The sequence below is a fragment of the Centrocercus urophasianus genome, unplaced genomic scaffold (assembly GCF_019232065.1).
Source record: "Centrocercus urophasianus isolate 14NV4802_14NV808 unplaced genomic scaffold, USGS_Curo_1.0 seq_11, whole genome shotgun sequence".
NCBI classification, from domain to species: Eukaryota; Metazoa; Chordata; class Aves; order Galliformes; family Phasianidae; genus Centrocercus; species Centrocercus urophasianus.
Window position 1 is genome coordinate 40,626,820 of NW_024884253.1, and position 22,576 is coordinate 40,649,395.

General features: G+C 36.7%; 1 protein-coding gene across 1 annotated transcript in view; it reads right to left on the reverse strand.

The window, feature by feature from the left end:
- Positions 1 to 22,576, reverse strand: part of ASXL3 (ASXL transcriptional regulator 3) — a 105,081-nt gene that overhangs the window by 24,546 nt on the left and 57,959 nt on the right. Inside the window, exons 8-10 of the mRNA XM_042835876.1 lie at positions 20,479 to 20,596; positions 19,428 to 19,547; positions 14,953 to 15,116 (exon numbers count right to left, since the gene is read on the reverse strand). Of these exons, the coding sequence (XP_042691810.1) occupies positions 14,953 to 15,116; positions 19,428 to 19,547; positions 20,479 to 20,596 (402 nt within the window). The remainder of the gene's footprint in view (positions 1 to 14,952; positions 15,117 to 19,427; positions 19,548 to 20,478; positions 20,597 to 22,576) is intronic.

Consider the following 22,576-nt stretch of genomic DNA (forward strand, 5'->3'; position numbering starts at 1 on the left):
TAAAGACATACTGGATAATTCCTCCATATCTTACTGCAGTATTTATATATATGTCACCCAATTATATGAGCAAGAATGTCTATTCAAGCCTACTTGTGAGATGCACTTCAAACTAAATCAATGTGGAAGACTGGGAAAAGAAAAAACAAAACTGAAAGAAAAACATCAACTATTAGATATAAAACACTGCACTGTGAATCACTGTGAAAATTAAGCTTATTTATAGGAGGTTAAAGAAGGAACTAATATGATAACAGTGGTACATTCAGCTCAGCCTCTAACAGTTGAACACTACTGCAAGAATTACAAATGGTATGTAGGAGGACTTGGAAGAAGATTTACTAGACAGTCAACATCTTGACTTGATGGGCAAAATGGAAATCTGGTAATTCATATGACTCATAGTAATATAAAACACTACAGTTTGTTTGGGAAAAAAAGGGAAAATACTAATGACAGTAGAGTTAAAAAGTGTGTTCCAATTAGGCACACTTTCAATAATGCAGAATTACTTGGGAGAATCCCTCAAGAACTCTGTGCAAGCAAAAAAAGGGAGTTAGAGAAACCTCACAGTTTTTTAAATAAACAATAGTGACCAAATGCAAACGATCCTGAAAAGGAATAATGGGGACTGTACAATCAGACCACACTGTATTAGGGAAGAACCCTCTAGTGATCTTACAGCATGCAAGGAATGAAAATAAGGTCCAAGAATACCACAGTAGAATATGTTATAAAGGGCCAAATGAGATGCAGCTGGAACAAACACATCAATCTCTGAAATAAATAATTCTGTAAGTATATTAGTAGCAAGAACATGATGAAAAAATGTTAGTCCACCACGCAACACAGTGCAAAAACTAGAGGGATACATGAACATAGCTAATGCTCATAACACCTTCTTTGCACTCATCTTTATACCAGATGCTTAAAAGAATAAATACCATCAACAGAACAGTAACATCTCAGCCTTGAATAAGCAAGGAGCTGAATACTTAATTGTATTCAAATTTGATTGACTTGGTGGACCAGCCTCCTAAACGCCTTGTTGTGAATCTACATCAGAAATGTTAAAAGATAGATTTCAGAATCCATAGAACACTGAAGAGAGTCTGTGATAATTGTAGAAACATGTAATTTAGTTGTACATATACAGCACACGGGTATCGCCTGAGTATAAAACAAGTGATAAGCATAGCTATTGGCTTACAGACCAAGCCAGCTTCAGGACATCTCTGTGGCCTATACAGAGATATCTCACTCTTTTTTGAAATGTCTTAGGGTGTCCTAAAACATTCCTATGGATTTATTCTGGGTGAATATGACACAGAATCTACAGGGGACCTACACTCTTTCGAAGAAGCTTCTTGGTACTAGATTACATCTAATAATCTATGGTAAAGTGCACCCTTGGCAGGTTTGCTGATGAGACCAAACTAAGGTGTGTGGTCAACACACCAGAGGGACTGGATGTCATCTAGAGGGACCTAGACAGGCAGTGGACCAAAGAGAGCCTCATGAGGTTTGACAAATCCAAATGGAAGGTCTTGCGCCTGGGTCAAGACAGCATCCCCTACTGATACAAGTCGGGGGATGAAAGGATTGAGCACAGCCCTGCAAAAAAAAAAAAAAGACCTGGGGGTACTGCTGCATGGAGAACTGGATGTTTCCCAGCAGTGTGCCTTCATAGCCCAGAAAGCCAACCGTATCTTGGCCTGCATCGAAATAAGCGTGGCCAGCAGGGTGAGGGAGGTGATCCTGCCCCTCTGCTCTGTGCTGGTGAGACCTCACCTGGAGTACTGCATCCAGATGTGGAATTCTTAGTACAGGAGAGACATGGACTTGTTGGAGTGCATTCAGAGGAGGGCCTCAAAAGTGATCAAAGAAATGGAACATCTCTCCTATGAGGACAGGTTGAGAGAGCTGGGGCTGTTCAGCCTAGAGAAGAGAAGGCTCCGAAGCGACCTTATAGCAGCCTTTCAGTATCTAAAGGGGTGCTACAGGAAAGAATGGGACTGACTGTCGCAGGGTCTGTTGCGATAGAACAAGGGGAAATGGTTTCAAGCTTAAAGAGGGGAGATTTAGATTAGACATAAAGAATAAGTCTTTTACAGTGAAGGTGGTGAGGTAGTGGAACGGGTTGCCCATAGAGGTGGTAGATGCCAGGAGGCAAGGTGGATCAGGCTCAGGGCAATGTGATCAAGCTGTATTTGCCCCTGTTCATTGCAGGGAAATTGGACTAAATGAACTCTAAGGGTCCGTTCCAACTCTAAGTATTCTATGATTCTATGATACATACAACTCATCTAAATCAGTACAAAAAGTTTATGTCTAAGTACCTCGCTTACTCCCTCTCTTTGCAAGATCTGGAGAGTATGTGCAATCTTTAAAGCACAAGATATCAGACTATAAAAAACTGTCTGGATGTTAATATGAGTTGAGCAACAGCCAACACAGATTTGTCAACAACTGATCATGTCAAGTCAATCTCTTTTCTTTCTGACAGCATAAAAGGCCCCACTATAGAAGAGAAATAGCACAAACTGTGTATCTTGATTTTAACAATAATGCATCACATGACATTTTCTTAAGGAATTTAGGATATGTAAGTTGCCATTAAGTGGCTCCAGAACTACTCAGAAAACTTTTCTTAGCTAACTACAATTTACTTATTATCAACAAGAAAGCTTTATTGCAGGGATATGATTGAAAAATGGTAGAAATATGCTAATGATGTAAATCTGAGAGGGAGTGAGAGTACACTGAAATTCAGAATTATCTTGACAGATTTTAGAATTACAGTGAAAGCAGTGGGGATAAGAAGGGTATTGCAATAGCAGTAAATGCAAAGATCCTCATTATTGTAGAAATACTTAAGCAAAGAAAAACCAAATTGGAGAAACTAAATGGCTATGCCATGCTTTTGTAGAAAAGGATCTGTAGCTTAGGAACACACAGGCTGATCATGAACTGAATATAACTCAACCTTCCTATACAGTTGCAAAGAAGGCGAGCACCACACTGGAAGTTATGAACAAGAGTACTGTGTAAATATGGAAATCAGTTATCCTCCATTTGATGTTACTTACCATCTGACCTGGGGTAAAACGTTCAATTTTGACTCTTGCAATTCAAAACTGATATAAACTCCAGAGTAGAGAAATGAGGCCAACCAGAAGCTGAAGGTCCTCAAGCTATAAAGAATGCATTAATAAGGACTGCATCTCAAGAAAGGAAAACAGGAAGATAGGGCACTGTTTGAAGGCTATTGCAACAAAAAGTAACAGGGTTAGAATTCTAAAGATTCAGATTAGACAGAGGAGAAAACTTTCTATTAGTAAAGCTAGTGAAGCATTAGCCTTTTATTTGGCAAGGCTGTGAGTTCTCCATCATTGGACAGCCCAAAAATCTTTCAGGCAATATCTATCAAGAAAAACATACATTGATGATTCTTCCTTGGCGTAGAGAAAATGGAATTGTGCTTCATATGCATATTTGCTGTTCTAAGGTATCAAAGACGCTAAAGAATTTAAAAAATAAATTAGCAACAGTGTTCTAGTTTACAAAGCTAAAAGGTGGTAAAGTTGTCACCTATTACATCAGAATTAAAAACGAAACCAAGAGCTCTCTTGCATGCATATCTCTTCTGAGCAATTATCAACTTGCTTTGTTAAATGAGGGTGCGTAAATCAATCCTCGCAATGCCTTCAAGACCTCTAGCCTCTTCATGCCCTTCCAACCAAGTCACCGCACAGTCTAGTTACTGATCACAGTGAATGATTTGTAAACGAGTCATTTAAACAGAACGACTTTCAGAAACACCAGTATTTCATAAGATAATGGCTTAACTTTGCCTCCATAGTATTTAAAGACTTAGACTGTACTTAATTCCTAAGCATCTCAAGCAGATCTCACAGCATGTAGCATTGTACCTTCCTGGCACTGTTTTCTGGCTTTGCTTGTCGTGCACACGCACGCGCACACAAGCTACACTTGTCTTTCTCAAACACAAAACCTTCTATCAGTCACTCACATTCATGCTTCATGATAGCTAGGAGCTTTACTCAATCCATCAACAACTCCTTTGCTAGCAGTTGATAGCTGACACATATTAGAAACCAGGTTAAACACCTTCTATTCTTGAGGCCAACTTAGTTATCCCTGTAGAAAAGAGTTCTCATTAAGCCAGAAAATATCATTGGGAAATAAAAAAGCTACTGCAGAAGTAATGCCTCATATTTTATTACATTTGCTCATGAAGTCAGAGATGGATGGATGTCGGTGGTCTGGCAGTAGAGGCTGAACCTTCCTCTCAATATTCCATTATCTTTTGCTGCTGTGAGACAAATGGAAGCAGAGGGGCAGTCTGACAGAATGGTATCTGACAAGGAAATGCTTATGAAGCAAAGGTGTCTAACTGAATTCCTCCATGAGGAGAAAATTGAGAAAACCGCACTCACTGACATTCACTGAAGCTTGCTAAACATTTATGGAGACCAAACAGTGGATATGAGCACAGTGAAGCACGGGGTGGTGTGTTTCAGTAATGGCAACAGTTGTGTGAAAGACAACCAGTGTTCCCAACAGCCATGCAGATTGGTATGAGCATGTCACACAGGTTCTCTTGTTTATCTCTAGTGAAAATGCATAGCTAATGCTGGTGACTATATTGAAAAACAGACCCAATTCTAGCTACAAAAAACATGTTATCATGTTTTCTGTATCTGTAGCATTTTTCATGGAAATAAATAGGAGGCATTAATTTTGAAGTGATCTACATTCTTTATAGGTCTCCAGAATAATATTATACACCCATATGCTTTGTATGTAGCAATGTTTTCTAGAAAAGTTGCATTTATTCTATGTGATAATAAAATAAGATTTGCTTGTTCAGTACTTTAGCTAATGAGCTAGTATCCAGTTATGTAAAGGAGAAAGATAAAGCTTTCCCTGTCAAATAATAGTTGGCAGCTACAGAACTGAACTTTAACACATCTGAAAAATACTTTTAAGTGAACTTACGTGTATTTTTAGCATGGAAATCATTGAGAGAGTTTCTCCATTTTCTATAGAATACTGCCGAGTGTTCCAGTATGCCATTACCTATTTAAAAGTCATTTTTCTACTTAAACAACAAGTACCATTCAAAGAGACTGTGATAAATGGAACCAAACTGAATGGATGCTATAGCAGTTGGCAAGTCTGTAATAGAGAATGAGTGTGAATGCACTTGAGTAAGAAAAAGGTAAAAGCAGTTTTAGTTGTCACAGAAAATCTGTAAGATCTGTTAAACAATGGCTGCATTTCTGATGACAGTGTATCTGCTACACAATTCAAGTAAAGACACTAAATTTTTCTGCAGTTAGCAGTATGGGAGTGGTGCCATATGGTAACAACACGAGATAAAATTAGAGGTTCAAGTGATCTTGATAATTACAAGGAAAGATCATGAAGCTTAGCAAAAGACACCATAATAGTCTATTACTAGGAAAACATTCAGAAGAAAGATTGCTGTATCTGTTTAGCTTAGGTGGCATATAACTAAAAAAGGGAATTTTTATTTCACATAAATATTTCAGCCCATTTGATGTAAGTGTGCCCATTACTCATATATATCCATCAGCCATCTATTTATATCTGATAAAATCTGCCCAAAAATCAATGCTAACTTCTAATACATAAAACATCTCCGTGGGTCAGTTGCTTACTCTTAAAATACAGCACTTCACTGTTATTAAATTTGTTTCTCTTCATATTTAATCTGAGTCTTGTATATTAAAATGCTCAAATCAGATAATTTTATTTTAAAATTTTTGTACAGTTCATGTAAATTTTGGCATACTTTTCATAGCTTTAGAATTGAATTGGCCATTTTTAGTATTCAAAATGATAACTTTAATGACTATATATCTAAATAACAGATATTTCTTTCATGTAGCCATGTAGGTTGACCTAACAGATGATTCTGCTGAGTTGTACATAATTGTGACCTCCTTTATAAATCTGATTTAGAAACTATTAATGGAAAAACATATATCATTATTTCCAGTAGAAAACTATGTATGCTTTCCTACACCAAAACCCTGCTAACACCATTAAATTTCAATGTCTACCTTACAATGCCTCACTATAGAACACCTTGGAATGAGAATATCAGGTTACCTCTGTTAAACCTTGTACTATTAGGAAAAATGGTGAAAAAAAATGAAGACCTCAAGAAGCCTCAGGAAGTATCAGTAGATGAGACAGATAACTCAGATTTCACTCAGAACTGACATAAAAACAGTTTGGAACAGAAACAGGAACTATGTAAAGATAACATCAGTGACATTAAACTAGGTCCCAGAATATCTGCCCCAACAGAAAAGATGAAGACAGCTGAAGCAAAGTTATGAACCTGGCAGTACAATTAAAGTATAATAATACACTTCAAGTTCTCTGACTTCAAAAAGTCAGAAGCCAGGCATAAAATGAGATTTACTAACAAAGGAAAAGCAGAAAACTAAGAAATTGAAGGGCTAGATCAATACCGAGCAATTAATATGCTTTGTTTATAGTACTTCTGGTTTTCCAGATCCAAACATTCATACACAGACACAGACTTGCTCATCTATCAAGACACCCAGGTTTTTTTGGCCTCTCTTAAAGATGGGTGCAACATTTTCATACTCCAGTCACTGGGGACCTTTGCTATCTCCATGACCTTTCAAAGATGTTGGGGCAAGATTTCTACTCTCAGTGACCTTCAGCTTAAACAAGTTCTACCTTCCGTGTTTCAGTCTCCAGTCCTGTCAACTTCTCCCTTCAGGTATTTACACACATTGATGAGATACCCCTGAGCCTATCTTTCTCCAGGCTAAACAGGCCCAGCTCTATCAGCCTCTCAGTCATCTCAATGGCCTTGCACTTGAATTTTCCAGTAGCTACATGTCTCTTTTATCCTGAGGAGCCCAGAACTGGACATAGTATTCTAGGTGTGGCCTTACCAGGGTTGAGATATATCACTTGGTCTAACAAACTCCCACTCCCATCACTGTCATCCATGCCACTGGCCTCTCCTCTGATCCTGCTCCACAAGCTCTCAATCAGACTGTAATCTATCCCATAAAAGAGTTCCATTACGTATATGCTGCTCCTTTCCATAGGGGGGCAACCAATCCTCTTGTTTTCGCTGTCTGTTTTTCCTGAAGAGAACCAAACTTTCATAAATGGTTTGATATGTCTAAAAAAAAGAGAGAAAAACACATGCAGAGAAAGGCACAGTACCGTAATGACGATGAGAAGAAAAGAAAAAGTGGGGGAGAGAATAAGTAGTAGAAAAGTTACTGATTACCAAGTTGAAGACAAAATGCTGTTTTCAGGTCTTGAGGACACAGATGGTAGAAATGTGAAAGAAGTAATACAGTTAGAAGATACAGAACATTAAAAAAACACATCAGGACTTGCCAAAAACGCAGACACAAAAAGATAGCAACTGTTTCTTTGCCTGAAGATAAGGAACTCTTAGAGGCTCATCTCAAACACAATACATGCACACATTTGCTCACAGCACTATGACTTCGCAGAAAAATCATTCTTTCAATCTCCATGTACTTAAAGCCAAAAACAATGGAAGAGATTTTGAGTTTAAAGTAGGGATATGGGAGTATACAAAAACTACTGTTGAGAAGATGCAATTATCATGGTCCTTTGGCTGTTCCGACCACAAAATACAAAAGCTGAGAAATACAATAAGACAAATATATCCAACACAAAGGAATACAGCAGACAGCAATAGATCTGACTTACAAGTTGCTCCCAGATCAACAGACTCAGTCATGCCAGCTTCATATTTTAGACAGGTAATATGGGAAAACACTTGCTTATACTAAGCCTCTCAACTCATTGCAATTCTCATGCAATACAACTTGAGCGCTACTGTTTGCTCTGTGTAATCTCTTTTCCACACATCCCACTTTTCAGAAGCAGAGTATACCCTGACGCAGAATAAGGCTAAATTTTATTCAGATCTCATTATGTGATTATTAATTCTTCTAAGTAAAACTCTGTAATTCCAAACTGACCACCAGCATAGCACAGTTTGTCCTGGAATGCAAATACAAAGACAGATTCCAAAGATAGATAGTGAAAGTAATTCTAAATATTACTTCTGTCCTTTAAAAAACAACTAGACTAAACTTAGAAGTAAAATACCTGAAGATGAAACAAGAAAATATCTACTATCATAGGAATAATTGCTTCAGACAACAAGATGAGAGAAGGAAGAAGAGTCTTTTAAAGAAAGAAACAAAGACATTTTCAATCTTCACTAAAGCAGGAAATATGTCAAGTAAGACTGGAAGAATTGCAAACATATGTTTTCAAAATGAAATGTGACTTGCTAATTTAGACCTTGTCTAGATCAAGAAGACAAATGGGATAGCTATATTCATTCCAATACACTGTAGTGTCAAAAACGACAATACAATGCAATCTGGTTGGGCTCAGATGCAAGAAATTAAATGAAAAATTTAAGGAGAATAATGAATCTGGGAAAATGAAAAGATAAGGAAAATTTCAAAATGAAGTAAAAAATAAGGAAAATATAAGGAAAATCAGAATACATAGCCAATAGTACTTTTTATATGCATTAAAATTACATACATCATACAGCTACCAACCCCAAGCATGTCAGAACATGTAACAAACTGCAAGTATTTATAAAGGTAGAAGAGATATGTAAATGTGGAAAAAAAGTAAAAAAACCAAACATATGCAAGCTGTGATCAAGGCAAACATGCAACTTTTTCCAAGAACAAGTTTTAGAGAAAGTAAGAAATCATGAAATTATCTAATAATGTTTATATGCTGGGGAAGGTACAGAAAAAGCAATATACAGGCCAGTATCTACTCATCTAGCTTTTGATAAAAATAAATGACATACACCTCTGGCTCAGAGAAACAGGAGGTGAGGGGATGCTACATGCAAACATCTAAAATTAGTCTGTTGTTCTGATGAGTATTATAACTGAAAATGGTGCATCCTACCCCTTTTCTTTTGTAGTCATTATAAAATATTGTCTGCCAATGGGGGGGGAAAAAAAGACTTTCCGTTCTTTAAACAAGAGAGAGCAAGCTAAAGAAGACTGAATTGGAACAGTTTGCAGATAAAAAATACTCTCACTAACTGGGAAAAAAAGCAATCTCTTTTACCCTTTTTCTTTAAGCAAGGAAAATATAGTAAATAGAGATACTGAATGGAAGAGAGAGAGGAAGGGAGGGAGGGAAGAACAAAGAGAAGAAGGAAAGGGGAGAGAAGAGAATAAGATAAAAAGAAGGACAGCGACTGCAGCAGAAGTACGGATGGATCACTTCTGTTTGCTCTCCTTTCCAGTGCACTCCATCTACGACTCTTCTGTAAGTCTCTAGGAGGCATATTCTGTTCTCTGCATTAACTCCAGTGCAGCCCTACAGGGGCAACGCTGGAGGCACCGCAGACCAACTCTTACCTTTTATTAGCATTTTGCAAGGAAAGAACAGTTGAAACAGTATATGTTTCATTAATGCAATGCACTCTTAATAGCCACATAGTTTGAAGCATGCTAGTCCCTTCTGTCTATATATGTTACCATTTATGTCCACATATTAGTTACACTCTCATAATAAAGCTCCAAGCACAGTCTTTTAAAAAAGGGATTTGTGTAAATACTCCCTCACTGGAGGAGAGTGGTTTTGTCAATTATTTTCTCTTTTTAAAGTACCACTATTCTATAAATATAAACAGAGCTGGAATTGCACAAAACATCCACTTTTTTAGCACTAAAACCTATATAAAACTTGGAGAGAAGGAGAGGGGAACAAAAGCTTCACTAGTTGAAATATGGAGAAATAACATGAGCCCGGGGCTCTCACAAACCAGAAGAACCTGAGGAAAAAGATACTGCGGAGAAAGCCACGCCTCCTGGACCTTAAGCTTCCAGCTGGCATGGAACCACTGCTGGGCCCTAACTAGCTATTCTGAGTTGAGCACTGTATCAGACAAATGTAACTGCTGACACTGATGCACTATGTATTTGTGAAGGTGAGAAATTCTGCAAGTGTGAAAAGAGCTTGCAGAAATGAAAGAATTTCAACAACATGGATGCAGGATGGCAAAAAAACCCACAGTGCTCCAGTTTACACTTCTGAAATACGGTGACCAAACCTACAGAAAAAACAAACAAACGTGAGAATCAAAAATGTGAACTTCTAGGTACGTAGAAGTGCTGATACTGAGGAGGACCTGAGAGGATGACTGCAAACAAGAGAGCAAGCATGCCATTACATCAGAACAGCCACATCAGACTGCAATTACAGTGAGCCCTGCTGGGCTGCACTAGGGAGGCTAAAAGAATATTCCTGTTAGCTAAAGCCAACAGCGATTTTAAATTAAAATCCTTCAGTCTTCATTTCATGTAAAGTTTGTTGTTAATATATGGATGTGAAATGCGCAGACTTATCCATACAGCTGTGTTCGGGGAAAAAAAAAAAAAAAAAGAAAATGAATTAACAGGCAGCGTAAGGACAGAGGAGCCAGCTGGGGAAGTAACTTTCTGAACAGTGATGCTCTCTAGCACAGCTCTGAAATTGGAGCCCTAGAACCTTACTGAAAAGACAGTGCGTGTGCTTTGAAATTTCTCCATCCATCTAGTCCATAAGAGAGCTATATTAAAACTACCCTATAAAGTTGTGCAAATAAAGCAGATTACAATAACACTGTACTATCCACATTAACCAACAAAACCAAAGAAAAAATGTCACAGAGAAATGTGGCAGAAAATGACCTTAAATTACTACACACACAGGGGTATCAATTTAACAGCTTTTTAAATACAGTAATGTGCAGAAGGTAAGTTACATTTCACCCTCTCCTTCAACATTCTCCTCTGAACTGAGTGCTTTTGTTATAACCCTAAAACAATTTCACTGTAGAACTCAGACATGTACAGGAACATAATAATAAATATTTGAAAGCTAGTGAGTTTTCTGATGATAGAGAATTGAAAAGGACAGCTAAAAGGTTGTGGCATTAGAAGAAAAAGGCAGCTGATGTATGAAATGGTAGCAACTGAGCTACTACTACCTTTTAATTCCATGAAGAGATGTAAAGCAAAGCTGGGAGGAAATAAATACTCAAAGGACTAATTTCTGAACAGAAAGAAAGTGCTGGAAATATCATCTTAATGTACTGATGAAGTTAAGAAAGCAAAGAGAAAGATGGTGAAAATAAAGCTTCACTTCTCTCTTCTAATATAAATCTAATACACAGCAAAAATACATTAGATTCTGTTGAATATAAAGACTAAAAACAACATCAGTTGTCCGAATAGGATGTACCAGATTTCTCCCCTGTCTTCTGCAAGTGAATGCATTTTTCTACAGTATTTATTCCTCTTCTCTGCAGAACTCACTGATGTGCTTGGGAGTAGCAGCATTTTGGGGTACAGTGTTATTGTTGTTTGAATGATATTATGCTGATTCAACCTATTCAAAAGCAAAGAGGTTTTGAAAAGGAATAAAAGGAAATATAACTTTCCCTTTAATTACTTCTAGCTATTTTAAATAGGACAAAGAAAATTACTAGTTGACATTGACGTCCATTTTTTCAATGCAAAGTGAGAAGGAACCTTTGAAAGGTGACATAATCAACTTGGAAGTGACAGCATCAACTTATATTCAGCAGGTGAAGAGAGAAACACTGAACTTGAGCTGAACGTGACACAAGATGCTATAATGGCACTGACCCAGGAGACAGTCATTATTTAGAAGTTCACTGATTTGGAAACAAGAAGATTACAGTATGTTTTGACACATTTTAACATCTTTTCATTTGTAAGTTGTGTTTTTCTTTTTAGTGGATTGGCTTACTATAAACCTGAAATAACTCAAATGCATTTGGGCAATATTACACAGCCTAAGTCCTTCGTAGAACCATAGAATAGTTTGCATTGGACAGGACCTTCAACACCTTCCACTAGCCCAGGTTTCTCAAAGCCCAATCCAACTTGTCCTTGAGCACTTCAACGTATGAGGCTTTTCTCAAAGAACAGTTAAATTTAGAGATCTGCATTTAAATAAATGCCTTTACAATCTGTAAGTTGTAGAATGATTAAGAAAAGAAAAATTAGCGAATGTCTAATTTGTTTCATAAAACAATTAAAGACAAGATAGAAATTTTGGTAGGGTAACTCCTATTGTCTTAAAAGCTCTTCATGAATAAATTTGGTCTGGTATGACATTATAAATTAATACACACATCGGAAGAGGCTTTGAGATCCCTGGTGATTGTTTTGCAGGAGTAAATTCCCATCCTGTGTGAATGGGTAGGACGGGTATTAACTGTAAGAAGCTCAGGAGAACTCAGTGTTACCAGCAGAGAAAATAAAGGATAGGGAGTTAAATCCTGGAAGACCAGAATTAGTTAAGCACTTACAGACCTTGTTGATGTAATAAAGCAATCTAGATACAAATAAACTTCCCACTCTGAAGATCAAAGTTTGCCGAGAGGTGATCAGAAAGTTGTTCATCATATAAAATTATCATATTGATTTATTAATAATAGAACTGTTTGTCTGATGAAAATTTCATTGTTTTTCACTTGCAGATTGTTCAAATTTGAGTTGAATAGAAAAATTATTTGCTGGGATTTATTGTAATTGAAATCCTTTACGCAAAGACTTTGCTACACTTACATGTTTTATTATTGACAATTCAGCCATCTAGGTCTCATAATGAATCCCCCAACAGGCTCCTGAATCACTGAATTTTAAGGTTTTTGAGCTCTTGAGACTATTTAGGTTGACAAAGATCTAAATACCTGCAGACATGTTGTTTCCAGTATCTAACGATGCAAAATTTTGGAACAGCCCAGTAATCAGAAAACTGCTCATGGCTGCTTCTGTGAACAATGTCCTCATATTATTTCACTCAGAACCCAAATGAAAGCAAATAAAATCTTTGGTGAAACCTTGCTGCCAACATGCTGAATTTTTCTCAAAGGCATTTTGAATAGAAAGAATTATACACAGAACTCACTGCTACTGAAATCAAATTTAAAGTAATATAAAAACTGAAATCAATTCTTAATGTGAATAACTGATAGACACTGATAGACACTGTACTGATGAATAACAGCAGTACAGTAGTTCTTACACTCTTTCCATTCTGGCATAACTTTCCTAAAGCTCCCTGCTTCATGTAGCCATGAAGGGCTTCCAAGACTCTTCTGCAAATAACTTGGAAGCAAAAGAAAAAATCAGAAGAAACTTCCTATGAAGTTCCCAATTTGGCCCCAAACTTTTTTTGAACATATTAAAGTAACTGGGTTTAAGAGAAATATTATTTATTTATAATTAACACTTACACATACAGGAAAAGGAAACCTCAGCTCTCTTAACAAATGGTTTCTAGAAATGCTGATTCAAACTGACATATGCATGACAAGTTTCAGCTCAGTACGATTTGAGGAGGAGGAGTTATACCGCCCAGAAAAATAGTGTTTATGACAGAAACGACAAAGGCTCATTCATCATAGGACTTTTCTGTGTGGAACAGTAATAAAGCTTAAATGAGACTGCACTTCATTAGTAATTCATTTCACAGATCACTATATATACACAAATAGCATAACTATTACATCCTCATCGTACCATTCGTTACAGTACTTCATATACTATATCCACATGACAACAGAAATGCAGCAATTTCTGGGGAAGAGAACAGCCACCAAGTGTAGAGCAGCACACAGAAAGAAAAACCATCAGCCAGAACCGCAGAAGTAGCAACGCTCACAAGAAAAGGACAGCACGAAACAGCTTAATTGAATGCTCAGAGACAGGCCGTTAAGTCAAATAGTTTTACTCCATTTTTTCTTGACTGATGTCCCATTTGATTTAGAAAGCAGAAATAAAGGAAGAAGACTGAAAGAACCTGCCATTCTCAGTAAGACCGACTAACATCAGAGGCTCTCACCAGAACTTCCTGACTGGAATTCACTCACTTGATCCTTGAGTTTTGCACTGGTGTTTGCCATTTACCACAGGAATGAAAAGCACATCAGTTCATTTGGTTTCATCAGTCCGTATCTGGAATGCAACTCTTTAGGTATAGAAAACGACACATTCTGAGATGCAACTCTCTCTCTACTATGACTTCTGCTAAGTAAGAACTCGGCACAGATCATTGCTACTTTACTCTCCAGCAGGTAACAATCCTCAGACTATCACAACTGGAGGCCAAACATTTTCATTAATCCTCAAGAGATGAATGAAGACCTTGGCCTTCCACATGCATGTTAAAACATGGTATTCTGTACAACTCCACTGAATGCTATGAGAAGAACAAAGACAGGACACCCGTAAATGTCTCAACTCTTTTTTGCTGATTTTTTGTGATGAATTATCTTGGGAAGCAATAGTGTTCGATGATGTAGTGTTGGACCTTTGAAATAACATTTGTAATGTATACATTATGTGAATATTTTCTGAAACACCGACTAAAAGGAAATGTGTTACTTTTAAATAGTGAGTATGATTAAATTCATTCTCTTGATTTTCTTGCCAAAATCTCAGCTGTAAGAAATATATTAAGAAGGTAAATGACACGTCAGTTCTAGAGCTTCCAGGCTTAAAAAAATATATATTTTTATTTTATTTTTATTAGTAAGAAAGTTATAAGTAAAGCCGTTGTACTTGCAATGCTAATTAAGCTAATTAAGAAATCTGACAAATTCAGAAGATCTGCAGAAACTGGTCAGTGTTGAGGTAGACTTTACATTCATTTTACATATAACAGTTTTAGCTAATAGAAGCATGGAAATACTCTTCTTAGTCTTCTCTAGAACAATTCCTAGTCAATCAAGTCAGAAAATGAAAACACACTATTTAAAAAAAGTCTCAATAAGTACAGAAAGAAATATTCCATGTTTCTACTTACCTGTCTGTCTACTTCTGGAAGCAAAAGCAGGAGGTATTGTTGAAAGTGCTGAGGTAAAGAAGCAAAGGTGTGTTTATTTATTAAAGCCCTCAGGTTGGTGTTCACTAGAATAGATCCTGGTGTTTCTATGTCAATATCCTCAGCTTTGGTCCATTTCAAATGTCCTGGAGAGAAAAAAAAAAAAAAACAACAACCAAGAAATAATTTCAAACACATATAAAGAAAGAGAATAAAAACAACTCCTGTTTTTATGCTTTTAGTTTTCATCAGTTTAATACAGAAAGCTCCAGAGAAATGGTACTCTCAGATGGTAGCAGCCTTTTTTTTTGCTCACAGCTTGTTTTATATTTCCTGTATTTCTTTCTTGAGATGTTACAGCATCCATGTTCCAGTCAACAGCACAACAGACACATTCTTACATTCAGATCAAGAGATCAACTCAACTCAGCAGAAGCAGATAATTTTCCTGTCATCAACATAATTCTATTCCCAAGCAAAAGGCTGATGCCAATCAATTATTATAGAGAGATTTTCTTGGGCCTGTGCCCCGCATTTGCAGTGCACTATGGTTTGCCTAACTCAGTCCAAGACTTGCTAAAACCTACCTGTATGAATAGACAGTTATCACAGAGGTGAGAATATCTACAGTGTTAATTTCGTGTTTGAAAACATGTATTTCTCAGAATTTTTGTTAGAACCTATGATCAAAAATGAGCAACACAGAGAAGACAACAGCAACAATTACCAGAAGTCTACAAAACAGAGCCCATGAGGAAAAATAAGACAAAGACTACACAGGAGGAAGGGGAAAATATATTAAAAACTGAATACAGGCATAAATGTCTTCCTACTGCCCACAGTCTAGAGCAAAGGAAGTGTTGCACAGTATGAAATATTACTGTCAAGGTAATACAAAGCTTTCAGCCACCTAGGACATTAGATTATCATAGAACTGTAGAATATCTTAAGTTGGAAGGGACCCACAAGAATTATCAGATCCTACTCCTGGCTCCACATAGCCTCACCCTAAAATCAGACCGTATGTCTGAGGATGTTGTCCAGGTGCTTATTCAATTCTGGCAAGCTCAGTGCTGTGACCACTGCCCTGGAGAGCCTGTTCCAGGGCCCAACCACCTTCTGATGAAGAAATCTCAGGAAAGGCATTTCAGTCTTTATCACTGGAAAACTTTTAAGAATATGCAGAGAAATATGTCAGGAATGACAGATGTACAAGCTGATTTTGCCTTGTGACTAATGAATTTGGGTCACTACTGGAAGTCCCATCTGGCCTAACTTAGCTTTTATTTCTGTGATAATACTAATAGACAAAGCCCCTTAAAAAGCAGCTCACTACTGCTGCCTGCATCAGGATATATACATACTGCTATGAACCTTTTTGCCTTCCAGTCTTAACATAATATGATACACAGTACAGGAATGGAAGAAGTAAGGAGCATAGGAGGCCATTACAAATCAAAAACTTCTAACTCTTCACAGGAGGTTTTGATCTGTTGTACTTACAAATATTTCAGAAATGATACAAGAGAAACCTTGTAGCAAGAATTGTAACTGTTTTGTTAAGAATATTTATATTTTATAAATATGGATATTTGGGCATATTAGGAAATTCTCAAATGGTACAAAGTGTTAAACTGCTAACATTAATAAACGCAGTGCTGTTACGCTTTAGATTTCTTGGAAGACTATGATCATTTATCCTGAAAGGTTATAGCATCACCCACAAAGTGCAGAAATGAAAGAAACTGCAATAGATTTGTAAATTCTGCAAGCTCCCCTTCAGTCACAGCCTTCCGCAAACATTCTTCTAATTTCCTTTTACTTTTTAGCAAACAATAGTAACTGAATGAGACAACCGTTACTTTGCATTCAGTACATATCCTTTTCCAACTCATTTCTAACATACTGTATCTCTGCACAGCAAAATCTCCACTATGAACAAATGAATGCCCTGTTATAAAAGACAACTGTGTGGAAGAAGCGCTCATTTTCATGAATGCATCACAGTAAAATGTCCTCACCATCTGTTCCACCCACAAAATATGAATGCAAAAAGAACACAATCTCCAAGTGTAGCACAAGTAGTATGATGTATCCAAATGCAATGCCTGTATATATATTCATTTCTTTAATCCATAAAGCATACACATCTCTATCTTCTAAGTAACTCCAAAATGAAGTAACATTTTCCCCAGTTGATGCTTCGGATTATGCCATACGCATATAGGTGGTCCAAACCAAAACAGAAGACATGATTGCAAAGTCAGTAACATCCAACATTGGTAGGTATTTAATAGTGAGAAGAGACCAAGACAGTACCAGAAACTCACGCCTAATTCTGTGTGCCTGAGTTACACATTTTCCAATTATTTAACCTCCTACCATTGCACGTTACTATGGCTGCTTTATCAACATGAGGAAGAAACACACACACTACTCCTAGGATAACAGGCTAACAGATCACTGTGAGTGGCCAGCATAGATATGGCAAAAAAAAAAGGGGGGAAAAAAAAAAAAGAGAAGATCTGTTCAGAAAGGCAACAAATTTTCTCTCCTGTATCCCTCCTAGCTTTAGCACCATTGCTGTAGGTTTCAAGTTCGTAGTCAGATTTTGAGAAATATTTCAGAACAGCAGGGAAAATAGCAACACTGTGGAATTTGACTGTACACCTCCACTGCGTAGCTACTCATAACTCTGAGAGACAGGAGTTTATAACAGAGCATTTGTCAATGTTTTTCATGTTGTGTTTCCACAGAAAAAGACACTTTGAGTCTTTATGTAGCTGCTACCACAGTTTGGGGGTACCTCTGGCCAGATCAGAAATAGAACCTGGAGGATAAGAAAGAAAGACAAGCTTACAGCCTTGGAAAATAAGAGATTAGTCTTCAAGATAAAGCATTACCTATGAAAAGGGTGAAAAATATATGTTTCTACATTGAAGTATGGGAGTCAAAATAGAAGGACAGAAATCACAGAAAACTTTAATCTTTATACAGTATATCCCACGTTCCAAGGATGGTATCTCAAATGGCTGCAGAATTTATTCTGAAAGCTACAAAAAATAAGATTTAATGAATTCATTCTGAATTTGGTACCAGAGGCCATATTGATGAAATATCTAGGGATAGGGAGGAATGGATGCATCAAATCACACGTCTCAGTCTGACAGCTAGAGAAAAGTTACAGGAAATCATCAGAAATTGAACATATTTTTGCAAAGCAAAAAGGCAGTATTATCAGTTTTGTGTAACACCATTTGATCAACAGAGACACTACATATCCATCTGAGATCAATAAATATTCTGCCAGAAGATTATATATGAAATCAAAATACAATTTCCTGGAAGTTTGCGATACAATGAGGCTTGTATAAAAGAGTTCACCAGAAACTGGAAACAGAGTATTTAACAAGCAACCTATAATACTGAGCAAGTATCTTCATTATATTGCAGAATTGTTATATAAGAAAATAGATGAGGCCGTTCATAAAGAAAAACAATCCTATAATGAAAACAGGCATTAAATAATTTTGGAGATTATCCAGCCTTTATGAAAAACTTGTTTGCAAACATTTCCAATGTGGTCACATTGCGAAATTCTTCTCTAAATGATTCAGCAGTCTGCTGAATGCAAAAGGTCCTCTGTAAAGAAACAGTTATGTAATTATTCGACTTTGCTTTATACGAGACAAGAGTCTTAGTGAATAGTACTTTTTCTGTTCCTTAGGGAACATTTCCAATTATGTTTTGTGCAGTGCAGAAAAAATTTCTCCATCACATGGAGCTATTGGGACTTTACTCTTTGCATCTCTTCAGAGAAAATTCTTCATTAATTACAGATCAGCATTCACGAATCTTGGTAAATAACATGGAAAACAAAAAACAGAAACTGTATCTACAACCTCAAGAGATGTAGCTTCAAAAATAATTTAGGATCCAGCAGAAGAAACAAATCAACCAAAGAAACAGAATCAATCAAAAATGATGTGCCAAACCTCTACATGACATAGAATAATGCAAATGAAGGAGAGAGTTAACTTAGAATAGAACAGATATGTAAGAAAATACACTATTCTCTTTGGGATTAAGCATTCATTAAGACTGCAAGCAGACTTAACAGTAAGAAAGAATATCTGCTACTCCACCCCTTACCACCCGCCCAAAAATCATAACGCAGCAATCAGAAGCAAGCTGCTAAATGACCTCTGTCTGCACTTGCTTGGGTCTGTCAAATTTAAAAAGCAAGTACAGAAAAGCATTCTTGGGGAAAAACAATTGCCTGTGGATTTTCAAAACAGCCAGAAAAAAAAAGATACTTTCTTGCGAAAAGGTCAACTTCGGACTTTGAGAAAGAGACTGGTAAATCAGCAACACAAAACTTTTAAATACAGCATAGCCATTCTAAACATCTCAATAGTACAATAACAAATAAATATACTTATTTTACTCTCACTCACCTAAACCAGATTTTTTTAACCTCTTTAAGTGCTGGCTTGTTTGTTTTCCAGTTGGAGACTTTTGTCCATGTTTCATCTCTTTATCAGAACCATCTGCTTCACCATTTTTAGATTCAGATCCTTAGGAGAAAAACAGAACAAAGCATGATACTGATGCACTTGTATCACAAGCTCTCCCTCCTCCCTGTCCCCTTGCTACACTGTAAACACGGCAAAAATGGGATTAAAGAAAACTGACATCTACTTGCTGAGAGGCAGTGCACCTTTCTGGTCACAATACAATTTCTCATCATCAGAGGAAATGGAAGAAAAAGATCAATAAGTCAATTAAGCGCTGAAAACTAAAGTTTATTGAACATTATAGTCAATAAAAATGTTCACTGATCTAATAAAAATAACGTTTTCCTATAACACACAAGGGATATCTTTAAAAATATTTTAACCTCAAGCTATGGGGCAGTAATGCAATCTAAAGGTGAAAAAAGATCATTTTTCTCTGAAGTAGCACTTACAGAATGGAGATGCCTGGAAATACAATTGTCAATTTCTGTTAAACACAGACATAAAAATCTCTTAAAATGAAGAAACTTAATCGGAGCTAAAGGTCATAGTAACGCTGTGGTGCTAAGAACAGCACCAGAACAAGAAAAGCTAACAAAAGGATCCCAGGATTGCAATGCAGAATTGACACAAATTCACATTCACAGAGAAGCTTGCCTTTCTTCTCCCCTCTCCTTTTCATGGCCTTGAATACCAGCATGTGGTCCTCCATTAAGAGTTCCAGAGCCGAACAAAATGTTACTTTGCATTCCTTTAAGGCTGCTGCTATTATTAATTGCCATTTTACTATGTGCCTTCAGCTCTTTATTAAAATTGAAGTAAAATCTCCGTCCTTGAGTCACAGATTTGATAAGGAAATAAAGACGTTACACAAAGCTTTCAAGTGACAATATTATTTTCAGCAGTCTCCCATTCTGTATGCTACACATCTGACTCAGAGGAAGGCTCTGTGACTAGCACTGATCTTGCAAACAGTCCTTTAGCTATTTACCTGAAGGTGAATCCGACTGCTCATCAGACACCTTTAATGGTGTCAAAACAACACGAGGAACAGTCTTGTTTACCATCATTGAGACTCCATTTCTTCTTTTCTGCTGCTGTCTTAAAGCCTATAAAAATGATAACAAAACATAAAAATGTAACAAAAAAATACTGCTCATAAGCAAATTACACGAGACATTTCTCTACCATTTCACTGAATCTCTTAAAATAAGCGTAATTTACGTAGTTACTGAATTGCCAGATTTCGCATTTGTCCCCTTTATGTCATTTTCCTTTAAAATACAAAACCAGGCTTTTTGGTTATAAAGAGAAAGATGCACCTCAGATCATTTTCCCTCGCAACTTTGACAACAAAGAAGCACATAATTGTTTGCTCTACCTTAACAGCACAACATGATAACCCATGGAATGTGAAACTAAGAATTCCAGGTAAAAAAAACATAAAATAAATGTTTCAAAACAAGAATAAAAATATATGTGTCTGCACATCTCTCGCAGGTGCATCCTCTCCAGTATACTGCTCAGTCAATCAAGTTAACACAGAGTGTCATCAGTATGTACAGCATGTAAGGACTACAGTATTGATGCACTCACTCAGCCGTGAGTAGTGCTGCACAAAATCACTGAACATGGCAGGAATCATTTATTTTTGTGAAGAGAATCAGTCCTAATCTTGGAAACCTTGCAGCACTTGGCTTCTGCCTGCTTGACTTTGGGCATTAACCTTCAGAACACGAACGCGATGATGTTCTGGCAAATCTCGGGAAAAATGATACAAGAATAAATCTCTACAAATGGAAGTGCTTTGTGTTTCATAAATGGATCGAGTGCAGGGTTGATAATGCAATACCAAATATTTAAAGGTTTGTAATAGCAAATACCTGACAGATTGTTTGATGTGGAAAATGATACTTGATTCAAAAGATCTTAAAATGTACAAATATGAATGCTTGCACATTAATACATTTGCAAGCATTAAAATTCTGGAATTAATCAGGATGGGCTGGGCTTAATATAGATCCCTTCTATTCTCCTGTCTATTTTCCTGCACCATCTTACTGTGCACTCTCTTTATATAAATGTAATTTGTGTTATGATCTTCGGAGAGATTTATTAAAGTAATACTATATCAATAAGATATGTATTTGATATGAATTAGTCCTATAGTTTTATAAGCATGAATGATTAAAGACTTATAAAGATTAAATCTGTAACTTCAATTAATCTGCAATATTCAAAAAGTTCACATAGCTAAATCAAATAGAGAAAAAAAAAAGATTCCTGAAAAAAAGAAATCAATATCATTCCACTCTTCTAAATAACACACTATGCAACATAAAATACACCAAGCCACATAAAAGCTATTTCATCGATTAACCCCTTTTATAGTACAGTTCTTTAAAGACATATGAGCACTGTCCAATAAAAAGTGAATTACAACACCCGAAATCAAACAAATTGAAGAACCTGGTCGGATCTGCACTGAACCAAAGACACAAACAGAAAGCAATGAAGAACAGCCTACAGAAAGACACAAAATTCATACTTGTAATGGGCAAAGATAGTCATACCCATGGATAGAAAATTACAAAATGTAACAATGTCTCAAAAAGTACCCCAGAATTCCAAAACTTATTCCTCAGTGTACAGTCCTGCCAACCCCGGTATCAAAACAGGTGACCTTCATTCAAGAGTGATGCCACTCAACAAATAGTCCACTAAAAATTAAGTGAAAAGGCAGCCAACTGCTGTCATAACAATATGACATAACCACAACCCAGTCATTGCACTGTTGTGCCCCACAGCCTTATTTACACAATGAACAAAGAGAAAACATCCAACCTCAGTAGTATCCTCCCTAGACAAACGAATATGAACACAAAAAAGTCCCACATTCTCCTGCAGTTTCATGGCAATTTCCACCTTTACCAGGGCTCATGACCTTGTTTCCAGCACCTTATGAAAGTATTGTTTTAGTGTTTTATATCACTGCCATGACAAAGGTAGATTCTTTTAAAGCCTCTCAATTATCCATGCTTTAGACTCAAGGCCACAGAAAGGAGAGGGGACAGGACATGGTGAAGCAC